At 38.9% G+C, this 12,664-nt stretch overlaps 1 protein-coding gene across 3 annotated transcripts in view; it reads left to right on the forward strand.

The window, feature by feature from the left end:
• IGF1 (insulin like growth factor 1) overlaps positions 1-12,664 on the forward strand; it is a 74,458-nt gene that overhangs the window by 2,034 nt on the left and 59,760 nt on the right. For all 3 annotated transcript variants that reach the window (XM_077772171.1, XM_077772173.1, XM_077772172.1), the window contains exon 2: positions 2,538-2,694. In XM_077772171.1, the coding sequence (XP_077628297.1) occupies positions 2,538-2,694 (157 nt within the window). The remainder of the gene's footprint in view (positions 1-2,537; positions 2,695-12,664) is intronic.

Raw genomic sequence — 12,664 nt, forward strand, 5'->3', positions numbered from 1 at the left:
ATTTAAGATAAAAAGAAAGGTCTTTTAAATTTTGAATTTGTGAATGATTTTTGAGAAACAGTGTTCTGATTTTTTTCCCCTTTTTTCTCTCCTCTCTCTGGTTCGTCTTTCCTTTCTCTATATAGCTTTCCTTTCTCTGTTTCTTTTGTGTTTGGCAAAATAAAAGACCAAGAAAAGTATGAACATATGGGGCCACTTGTTTCAAACTTTTAACTCCTAAGCGAGTTTGTTATTGTTTTCTTTTAGGGGAACATGATGTGATAAAATTCTCTGGCTCTCTGTGGGTGTACTGGATTATTCCCTGAACTAAAGGAAAATGCAATAGAGGTTCTATCTTGTCCTAGAGCTAGAAGTGCTGATATTTATCTAACAATATAACTCAGCAAAAAAGAAAAAGAAAAAAGAAAAATCTATAAAAAAATAAATCTTACATTCTTAAATACTAGTGATCTATATATATTGTTGGGCTTATATGTGTTATACCAGAAATAACTATTTAAAATACAGTTTTGAAAACTCCTTAAGTTCTCAATTCACTAAGGATACCTTTTTCCCTGGATTTCACGAAAACTGAAGAACTCCAAGGCATCTACAGTTGCAGGTGCTTGGCCCTTGACATTACTATAAACTCCACAAAGAAGGGAGAGATGAAGAAGTAAGACAGGTAGACTAGCATGCAGTCTAGAACTGGCCCATTGCCAGAGTGTGGGGGTATGTTCTGTAAGCTCAGTTTGGAGTTTGCTCTTTTGAAAAAGGCAATGAAGTTCAATTGGGTTGGAATTGTTGAGATTTCCACTGGAAATATCGAAGGGGAAACCCCCCACCCATTATTTTATAACTAAGACAAATGCAGACTGGCTGATGACCTATGTCCTGCAGTCTGGTGGCTTTGGCTATGTGATGGTGGAGGGTTTCCAGACAGAGATCCTACTGAGAAAATGGAAGAAATGTTCGGTTGAACGTTTACCTCCTCTTCTATTTTATGGTCATTATTTATGATGATCTGCAAACAGAGGGTACTTTTCATCTTAAACTGTTTTACAGGCATTAACTAAATATTTATGTTGTGTTAACAAGAGTCAGGGGTTTAAAGTTTTTCCCCAATTGCTGAACTGAAGGTCTGGCCACAAAAATGGAAATCTTAGAATGATGGAGCAAACTCTGCCACTGATGTAGAGAGCCATTAAGTTGAGAGTTCATGGAAGGCAAGGAGGACAAATGACAGAGTCTGTTTCTACAAAAGGAATGGGATTGAATGGACCAGCCAGTACTGTGAGGTTCAGAAAAGCCTCTTTGCATAATGAATCACTTCCAGCGTAACTCCATGGCCCTTTAGACAGGGTCCCTCACTTACATACTGTCTGTGACTCTTCCGAGGCCACTGAAAGTAAATGCATCTAAGAGAGGTGAAGCTACTTGCCTTGGGAGACTTCCTGGAAGAAACCACATGTTTGTGTCACAAGTAACAATATGGGAAAGTGAGTGATCACTATAAGAGTGGATGGAGCCTTGAGCCACAGAAATCCTGCTTTGGGCACGGCTGCCATTTGGCTTCTATTATTGGCTAAGTAAGCCAACCAGGCGTCCCTTGGTATAAAATGGATACAGTGATACATAAGTCTCTCTAAGACATGAAGTCACAATGCCTGGGACAAAAAAAAAAAAAAAAAAGTCTTTTGCAGGTTTTGAGCTTTATGCCCTGTTCATGGAAGGCAATCTCTACACATATGTTGATTTGATAATGCACTTGACACAGAGGGTGTTAGAATACAGAAGGTGAAGGATCTACTTAGCATAAGCCAATTTCATTCATAAATCCTCATATTTTTCCTGTTTCTGTTTATATTTTCACTTCCACTTGTGGTTGTGTTAACTGCTGATATTCCCAGGTAAGAGTTTCTGTCTCTTTGTGCTTCTCTCTGTCTCTGTTTCTCTCTTCCTCTCGTTAAGTGAAAAATTAAAAAATATATCCTATATTTTTGTTTTTTTCACAAGTATTTTCACAAGTCCTTTTTTATCTACAGTTAATTCTTTTTAACCAGTAGCTGGGAATGATGTTCTAGTTGACTTAATATTCTGGTCCATAATGAATGCATATGCCATCTGTGGATGGCCAATCTTTAGAGAATTTAAATTAATAAAATGTAGTTGGCCCCAAATCTGGACTGAGCATAGTTTAACCTCTGATAAATCAGAAGTTTTACCAGGATCTCTGAGTGGTGTGGGGTTCTATTACAATAATAGAATTTTTCATTTACAGAGTAAATGTTTCTAGATCTTTTATCTCATTGAATTGTAATAGGTTCAGGAAAGTCCACGGTGGCAAGGGGATTAAACACAGGTTGTTTGATGCCAAGACATGATCTGTCCACACCACCCTGCAGTCTGTCATGCACTCTGATGCACTTCTGTGTAGGGTAGTTCTGACTAATGGCAGTAACAGAGTGGGGGGGGGGGGCAATGCACCTTTGCCTCATCCCCCCTGCCCTTGCAATGACCAGGGAGGAAACATAACCATTCTTCTATGTTATTGGCAGGTAAAGATGCACATCATGTCCCCGTCTCATCTCTTCTACCTGGCCCTGTGCTTGCTCACCTTCACCAGTTCTGCCACGGCTGGACCGGAGACGCTCTGTGGGGCTGAGTTGGTGGATGCTCTTCAGTTCGTGTGTGGAGACAGGGGTTTTTATTTCAGTAAGTAGCCCTCCCTCTCTCTGCTCTGTGGATTTACAACTGCAGGGAGTGTGTGAATAACTGAATGACTGCCCGTGGCTGGCAGCTGTCCTCAGCCTCTGAGATTCCTCACCTTAAAGTAAGCCTCGTGTTTCAATGGTGCTGTGGCAGGTTTTGCAGATTTAGGATGGAATTTTCCTCCTTAGCAGTTTGTCTTTTACCTACTTCCTGCTGAGCTTTCCTAAAACTATTATGCTCTACCCTCATATTCCTCTCCTTTCAGTGAAAGGATGGGACAAGATGGAGCCTGTAGGATTGTGGAGATTTTTGTCTCAAGATCTGTGGGTGCACATATAAACATATGGAAACATGTGCTGGGTAATTGGGAGTAAAATAGTAAGGTGGACTTAGAAAAAGAATTAAGAGAGCACATCCCAGATGTCTCCATGCTTTATGAAATCACCAGGAACAGAAGGTGAACTTCACTCAAAGGCACATTTGCAAATTACACAGGCACTCTCTAAATGCAGACTGAAATGCCATATTAATTTGTCTTCTATGCAAATTGACCTTGATTTTTTTGGTTATTGCCTTCCTTTGATTTAGCTTTTGTCTGGGACTCTCCAGTGATATCTCCATCTGGAAAAGGGTTTCTGACAAGTGTGGGGCTACTTATCCCATAAGTAGTTCTCAGGTGATTAAAATGTTGACAGTCAATAAAAACTAGACAGCCAAGTCAATGTTTCCAAATAATAAACACAAACACAACTCAATGTTGCCTGGGGGAATGGATCACTTAAAAAATCTACCTCAGAAGCACCTATCGAATTGTATATTATAGGACAGTGAAAGATTTAAAGCCAGTTGCTCATTCTGTATAATTGTTTGGAATTTTAGAGAGTTCCAGGAAACTGATGTTCAGGTCCTCAGTGAGCATGAATCATTCTTAGAGGTTCATTATCACTCGAGTGTAGACAGCTTACCTCAGTTGCCCACTAAGCTTTGAATAGCTCCTCTGATGACTCACACACTTCAAGTCTCTCTCATCTTCTTCCTGGGGAAGGTGGTGGGTGCCTCTGTGTGTGTGTGTGTGTGTGTGTGTGTGTGAGAGAGAGAGAGAGAGAGAGAGAGAGAGAGAGAAACTAGGAGAAGGATCCTGAATATAGCAGTCTGGGATGAGTCGAGGAGATGGGAAAGGAGAGGCTGATGAAGGACTGATGATCTGTACTCATCACAGATTTGGCAAAAAATAGTCTTTAAACCACTACTAACAGAATGAGAAGTGCTTTCTATATTTGAATGGGTAAATTTCCCCTCTCTGTTTCCAGCTAATGCTTTAATAGAGTGAATTCATGTATTTTTTTGTCCACAAAGCAATTCCATCCAGTTCTCTGTTGGAGTGTAGATGAATGAGTTCATTGGGTGGGTACTTTTCAAATAGCAGACCTATTTTACCTTTGAAATATCCAGTGAAAGGCAAACGTGTTACATCAACATCACCTAATGGTGGGTTGTCATTACTCTTTACTTTGCTGCTACTGATCCACATATAAAAAATGAATAAGTAATTCTCATTTATTATGCCTAAGATGATTTTTCCCTTTGATAATCTATTTGTAAAATTTCCTTTGATCCAAGGATAAAGGTGGTTGCCAAACCCACAACTGTCTTCTGTTATGTGCCAGGTTGAATTGTTTTGTTCAACGTGATGTGCTCCAGGATTTCCATGCACAGTGCATGGAAACTGGATCATTCTGTGCCTGTGATGTTTGCATTAGATGATGAATGGAAATGGAAATAATGATTTGGTCCCACATAATCATATAATACTGATATATGTGCACACAGACAGTTAAGAGTATTGGACAACTAAGATGGAAACCAATTTCAAGCCACTGAGAAGGTTATTTTATTGTCACTACAATGATCAAATTTTAGCGAATGTTTTTAAATTCCATTTTAATAACTTGAAAGGGAAAGGTTATATATAGGAACTCTTAATGTTTGAATAGAAACATCTGGATAGAAAGTGGTTTCATAAATTGTGATTATTGTCAATGGCATTGCCATTGAGACTCTATGTTTCATAAATTCTGCCTTATAGAATTCCATGACTTATATAAATTCTTTGTCTGACATAGACCCTCGTGAACAAAAGTATTCTTGTTAACTTTCTAGCCAACTGGACACTCTCTTTTGCCAAAGAGAAGTTAGCTCCTTTAAATTCTTTAATTCCAGACATTGATGGAGCATCTGCTATATGTAAGATACTGTACTAGGTATGAACGAGATGCCTAGAAATGAATGAGAGATTAATTTTGCTTTCAAGAAACTCATAGTCTGATCAGGGTGTTTCAAAAGTGCATGTAACTATTATCAAGTGTCATATAAGAAACATAATCCTAGAAGAATAGATTATAGTCCTTTATGCTTTTCCTGAAGATTTTGTCCCATTTGAAATCACCTAACTAGGATCTATCCTCTTAGTGGGCTTCTTGATGCCAAAGACTATATTTATTTACCATTGAAACCCAGTAGCTAGGTCTATGTCTGGCTGATACAGTAAAGGCTCGTATTTGATCATTGAACTGACAAGCTTGAATTGAATTCAATTGAATCCAGTTGAACGGAATGGAAATACTTATTTGGGATCTCAGTCTTCAGAACCATAAAAAGTTAGGTTTGTCAAGTACTTTGGACAATTTATACCTCCTATATATCCAGCTATTGGATAAAACTGTTTTTCTTTTATTCAACTGAATACAGTGTATACTAACAATATCTTAGAGACTGCATTTTGATCATCCCCAAGCTACACTGATGGTCTGTTTTGTGTCTGAGCCAATTATTCTAACAGGCATTAGCTGTTGTCAACAAATTTTATTGAGTTTCCTTTTTGTCCCCTGAGATATAATGTCTGTAGAAGTCAGCTCTAAGCATTTACAGTCTTTGAGATACTTTTTAGAGGACAGCAGTCTTCCCCACATCTATCCCCTGTCAATTGACTCTTATCATTGTTTTTACCCTTATTTTTCAAAGTTTTGTTGTGGCTGTGCTTTTTATTTTAAATTGCTTCCAATCCACTTTGAAAGTATAGTTTTGTTGTTGTTGTTTCATAGTGGAAGGCAGTTTCTGATCTTAGCTTGAAATTCAAACATCTAAAAGAAAATTGCCTCCATATTTATCTTTTTGGTTGGGCCAGAATATTTAACAAGGGAAATTTTTTTAACCTATTAGAAAAGAACAGTTCTGAATACAAAATAATAATAATAATAATAATAATGTTTACTTTGTATAGACTAACCCAGTGTGTGAATGAGCTCATCTTTCTCTACAAGCACAAGTTCCACTACAGCACAGTGGAAGCAATGGAAGCAACCTTCTAGATCTGTTTTGTGAATATTTTCCCAGCATAAGTGGAACAGTTCCTCTATAATTAATACAGCTTCCCCAGACATTTTATGAAATGAAAGTTCCAATGAACAGCTAATTACTAATTCTTCCCTATTTATCATAGTAAGAGAAGGTATCAGCCAGTCTTGTGCTCTCACCATCCTGTGAGAAAAATGGTAGCATAATGAAGTGGCACATTGGGAAAGAGCTAGCTATTATCTCGCCAGATTGATGGAGCCCTCATAGAGGAGGACTTGTTATAACCTCATTTTGCATGAAACATAGCAAGAGGAAAAGAGCTTCAACCGAAATAGAAGAAGTTAAGCTTGCCATAGATATAATTTTTTGACAGTCATGGTGATTAACCATTTTAACATGTACTTTAAAAAGGGGCTTGTGGAATTTCTCTCTTTGGAGATACTTAAAAAATTGACAGACAACCATTTTGGATGGTTTCAATTAAGAGCAACCAAAAGAAAGCAAGTTTCTGGGGTCCTTTTTAGTTTTAAGAGTCTATAAACAGTCCCTTAAATAAACTGTATATGCTTTACCTCGGCGGTCTGGGAAAAAGGAGAAGTAAATCAATTAGAAAAGAAAAGTTGGATACCCTTTCGGCTATTCCAGATTTATAGCTTTTGTAAAACATACTTCCAATGCATAGTTATTAAGAACAGGTCTGAATAAACTAAAGGCATTCTTCATGCATTAAAACAAACTGCTTTAAGTGAAACTTGCAATGAACTTCATTGTTATTGATTGCAACAACCTTCCTAGATCTAGGTATTATTATTAGCTCAGGCTTCTTTCATTTGAAATATAGTGCTCAGAACTGCTCCCAGACCTGTCATTCATTAGCTGTATGACTTTGGCAGGCATTTAAACTTCCTGGGTCAAAATGTCCTTCTCTATGAAACAAGAGGATTTTGTTAAAGTAAATGACTTATTCTAACTTTAACAGACTCATAGTCCAGATTGTAATTATCAAGGATTTGGTGCTATTCAAGAAAGGAGAACCTTAGATTTAAGTAGTGGCCAAAGAACATTTAGTGTCCTTTATCTTCCTTACAGAGTTTCTGTTTGCCCCCAAAGATAGGAGATTCCATCTACTTAAAGAAAGAGTAGCCAGCTTCTTTGTTTTGTTTTGTTTTGTTTTAGGCTGGTTTAGACCCCTCAGGGATGGAACAGAAGCTCAAACATGACCAAATACATGATGGTCATCTGGCCAAAGGAGCATACACCTCATGAAAGTAGATAGCCATTTTTCTTTGCAAGGAAGAAATAGCTGACAGGTCTCATCTTTACATTTTCTTACTCTCTTGGATATGAGAAGTGAGTATGTCAGTTTTTAGTTGCACTTGATTACATCTGAGGGGACAATAGGAACCTATAGGGTTCTAAGCCTTAACCAACCACCTTTTGCAAGCTGATTAATATTGTCTTTCCAATTAAAGAAGGAAGTGTATAGCTTGGAGCGTTCAAAGATACACACTATTAGCATTGCTTTGAGTGGGGCTGGATTTGAGTTACACCATTTGTATTCCTTGTTTTGGTACCCCTTGGACCACCAGCCATGCATTTGTATGACAGCTGGTCAAAGTTAAGTATACAGTCACTGGCTGTGGAAAAGCTTTTCTCTTTGAAATTAATTGGCACATATGGGTTTTGACCTATGGCCCTGGCTTCATTAGCACCACTAAGCTAATAAGCCACAGATATTCTTAAAGAAAAGCAATGAGTTTTTACATTGACCCTAAGTGCTTGCTACTACTCTTTAAGTATGCCTAAGAGGACCAGTCTATGCAACCAACGGACCACTTAAAAAGTGATATTTCTGTGCAAAATTAGAAAATAATTCACATTTTTCTGACATTTTGATATCCTTTGAGACCATCTTCCTGATGGAGAATTATGAGAAGCAGAGAAGTGAAGGATTTGAGACCAAGAACATGGTCTCTATTGCCAAAAATTCAGAGTTTGAATTCTAACTTACTTGGTGGGCAAGTTACTTAACCTCTTTATTCCTCAACTTCCTCATCTGTAAAATGGGGCCTACCTCATAGAAATGGTGTTGGGATTAAATGAGTTAATATATTAGAACATATTAACTTAGAATACTGCCTGCCACATAGTAAGCAATCCATATATTAGCAATTATATTTATTCTTTTCTGGAATCTGTTGGAGCATCTATTGCAAAAATTGAGGAATCTGAACAGCCCAATAAGTTATACACTCATTTTCTTTCCTTAGGGGCAGCTGATAATACCTGTTATTAGTAGTAATTGGTACATAACAGTATCAGTAACAAGAAGAATGTCTTGTGTTTGACTAGTACATTTACTTTTTCAAAATCCAGTTGCATGAGCTTTCTCACTTTGGTTTTACCCCTGGAACATAAGAGTTATGGCTTCACTGGAAAAATGAGAAACATAAGACACTGAGACTTGGTGACTTACCTCACTGGATGAATCCAGAACCAAAGTTAAGGTCTCTTGTCTCCAAAAAGCATATTCATTTGGCCATTTACATTGTTTAGAGGCCCAAAGTGTTACAGCATATGGAGATGCTTCCAAAAACCCCAGTCCTCTTCTGAGAGTTAGGGAGCAGAACCCTTGGGTAACTGAATTAATTCTGAAAACTTCTTTGAAACGAAGCATGAGGGAGACATTCATGTGCTAGCTCTACAGTTTCTTTTCTAGGAAAAATTAAGACATACTACTAGAATTTCTTCAGGGTGCACAACAAAATATTTGATTAGAGGCTACTGCTGTTAAGAGGCTTCAGAGACTGGACCCCACTCAGACAGAACACTGCAGCTCACCTGTGAGCACCAGGATTCATAGTATGATCTGGGGGAGCATCTCCTCTGGCCAACTTCAAGTTTTCTTCCTTCTCTTTCAGCAAACTTCACTTCTCTCTTGCAGCTATTAGTTCTGTTGTTTTTTTCTCAAAGACTGATTGAAGAGGGGCTGTTTATTTGGACCAGGAATCTTTCTCTGGGGGTTATGAGAGAGATGTGGTAAAGGAAAGGTGGTCACAAGGTGCCATAATCCAGATAGTGTGCCAGGCAGGAAGAGGCTTCTCCAACTTGACCATGTAAGGAGTCATGAGAGCAGCCTTGGGTTTCCACCTGTGGAAGTATCACTCAACCAGCTGTTTTTTTTTATTTTTTAAAGTTTTATTATAATTATTTTTTAATTTCTGAGAGAGAGAGAGAGAGACAGTGTGAGCAGGGGGGAGTCAGAGAGGGAAATACAGCATCTGAAGCAGGCTCCAGGCTCTGAGCTAGCTGTCAGCACAGAGCCCGATGTGGGGCTTGAACCCATGAACCGTGACATCATGACCTGTCCTGAAGTCGGATGCTCAACTGACTGAGCCACCAAGGCTCCCCTCAACCAGCTGTTTTAAGACTATTGGTTTTGGATGTCTCATATCTTAAGTGGCTGATAGGTTAGGCATTTTGGATCCAGAAGAGACTTTTGGTATTCTTCGAATTCCCTGGGCCTCCATATACCTTGTCCAGATATCATGTTCCATGCCAGCATTCCCCAGGGCCTCTGTTAAGAGTCAACCATCCCTCTATCAACCTTCCTTCCCATTTCTCAGCCTACAATAAAGAATCAGACACATTGAAAACAGTCACAAGATCTCTCTCAAGTAGATTTTTCATTGTTCTCAATAATGAGCTACAAAGCCTTCGCTCTTTTATGTAGCCAGACGTCTTTGACAACCATGGTGGCAAAAAATCGTTTTTGCACTGAGCTGCTGCTCTGGCAAATTTCCCTCCTACACCTCTCTGTGAAACATCAGCAAGCTCTTACATCACAAAGAATTGCTTTTGGTTGCCTGGAAAGTTCAAATCCTTAGGCCTTATTAGCTGTTAGACTAAGAAGATGACAACACAGTATTTTGTTTGTCTTTATCTACATGTGGGATCATGTTTAAAACAGCAAAGAGCTGTTATTTGACGTGCAATTCCTGAACTGTAGTAAGTTGTATGCCTATTTAATGCATTGTTTAGTCTCACATTGGCTAAAGCCACTTAAAGAAGCACTTGGCAAGCTCTGGCTTTTCATTCTTGGCATAGCTGCCCCTCTTACTTTTTCACTGAACCTTAAATACCAAGAAAAACCCTTCGCTTACTTTATATCTGGCATATTGCTTTATGCAATTGGCCAGAAGTTTTGCACGTGGCCCTCTGCATTTGTCCTAAGGTAATTAATGGCTTTGCAATATTTGATCAGCAGCAGTACGGATACAAAGAGACATTGTGCAACCAGTAGAGACCACACAGTCTTTTAAATTAAAACCTTTTGCATTTAATGCTCAGGCATACTACAGAAGAATGGTTTCCATGCAAAAAAAAAAAAAAGAAAGGCATGCTGAAGCCCCAGGGAAGGCATGCAAGAAACTGATTATTGATTAAGGAATTAAGGATATATCTCTCTAATATCTCTCTCTTAAAACTACCTGATTGTTTAAAGGAAGTAAAATTAAAGACTGCTACAAGTTTGGAAACCCTTGAAAAATAGCCAGACATCAAGAATGAAATTCAGAGGGGGGCGCCTGGGTGGCTCAGTCAGTTGAGTATCTGACTTTGGCTCAGGTTATGATCTTGCAGTGTGTGAGTTCCAGCCCCGCATTGAGCTTTGTGCTGACAGCTCAGAGCCTGAAGCTTGCTTTGGATTCTGTGTCTTCCCCTCTCTCTGCCCCTCCCCCACTCACACTCTGTCTCTCTCTGTCTCTCTGTCTCTTTCTCTCAAAAAATGAATAAACATTAAAAAAAAAAAAAAAGAATTAAACCCAGAGAGAAGTGACATGTCCATGGTCACACTGCTAATTAGTGGCAGAAATAGAAAAAGATACTGTTAATTCTGTTTTCTGATTCGAATGCAGTGTTTGGCCTTTAGCAGCAATGAACCACGCCTATATCAAAATTACCTGGTGAATTAAAATGGCCAGGAGGGGCCTCCAATCAAGCTCACTGAAATGAACATAGATCTTGATAGCTCTCATTCCAACAAACTCACTTGAAACTTGACACTTTTGTTCCCTTGCTGTAGAAATTTACACAAACTAAAGTAATTCCCTGCCTGTTTCTTATACATTACACAAAACCTTCAGATGCTTGGGGCATTCCAAGTCTACTTAAGGTCATAATTTAGACTATTATTGTATATTATATTATTCTGACTCTTTGGTCACTCTCTCCAATGTCAACTTGGGTAGAACTGCTTTGGAATGACTTAGCAAAGCTGTGCTCCTGGAAAATCTGAAACAATCTGACAAGTTGTTGGATCAGCTTTTTTTCTGGAGATTTCTCTGACGGCCCTAGGCCAAAAGAAATTTACACCTGATTTTTTTGCAGACTTCCAAGTAAATACTCATGAATCTCTTCAGACTTTCTTCTTTCATCTGTGGTCTTTATGAGGTACTAAAAAGACTGTTGAAGGGGTCTTTTTAAACTTTGAAATTTTGTTAGTCATAGACCCAATTCTGTGAATATTGCTGGGAAGATGGTACTACCTCTGTGCCATTTACCCTGGTGAAATGGTCTTTCATCAGAGGCGAGTGATGAAGAAAGTCTGCACTGAGCCAACCCACATGCAGCCAACTCCTGATAATCTATGAAACTGGGGGAAGGAGCACCAAGAGTTAGAATTCTGGATTAAACTGACTTGAGGACACTGTAGATTTTGGCCTCCTTACTTCTCCTTTCTCGCTGCTCCCAGCCCCGGCTCCTTTGTGAGACCAAGTGGCCTGTCTTTAAATCCTACTTCATCCTCATACTCTCCACTCACCTCCCTGAGCTGTGCCATTGGGAAGAGAATTTCTCAACCTCAGCACTATTGACATTTTGGGCCAGATAATTTTTGTTGGGGGAAGAGGGCTGTTCTGCGCATTGTGAATGTTTAGCACCATACCTGGCTCCTACCTTCTGGATGTCAGGATCCTTCCTCCCAGTCATGACAATCAAAGATATCTCCAGACAATGCCAGATGTCTCCAGGGATGTGGGGGTATGTGTGGAATCACCCCTAGTAGAGAACTGCTGGACTAGACGGTCTCCAGAAGTGAAGCAGCTAGAGAGACAGAAAAGCCATTAGTGAAACTAATACAGAAATTAATTGTCAGTCACTCGTTAATCAGAAGTCTATGTTCCATTGCCCAGGGTAACAATGAGAATATTCATTGTGGTTTCAAAAGTTTTTCTCTGAAAATAAAAAGCTCTTCCTGTAGGCTATCTAGAAGGTATTTGTAGGTGCTCCCTCTTGTCTTATTGCTGTGGAACATTTATTTTAGTAACACAGCAAAGGAAGACAGAAATGATATAAAGCAAAACTTTGTGCTTTAAGGTATGATTATGACCACCTGGATCCAAAGTAACTAGATAAGCTAGTTATCTTTGACCTCACTATTTATGGCTGTTCCCTTCATAGTCATATAATAAACAAGCTGTTAATGCCCCACAGTTGAAAAAGCCTGTTTCAGATATGGTTGCCATGATTTTTCTCTTCCTTTCTTGTGTCTTTCCTTTCTGAATATGATCAGAAGCATTTTATTGCCCAGGAACAGCCCCAGAAGAAAACAGAAAGAGAA

The sequence above is a fragment of the Crocuta crocuta genome, unplaced genomic scaffold, assembly GCF_008692635.1.
Source record: "Crocuta crocuta isolate KB4526 unplaced genomic scaffold, BGI_CrCroc_1.0 scaffold216, whole genome shotgun sequence".
In the NCBI taxonomy this organism is placed as follows: domain Eukaryota; kingdom Metazoa; phylum Chordata; class Mammalia; order Carnivora; family Hyaenidae; genus Crocuta; species Crocuta crocuta.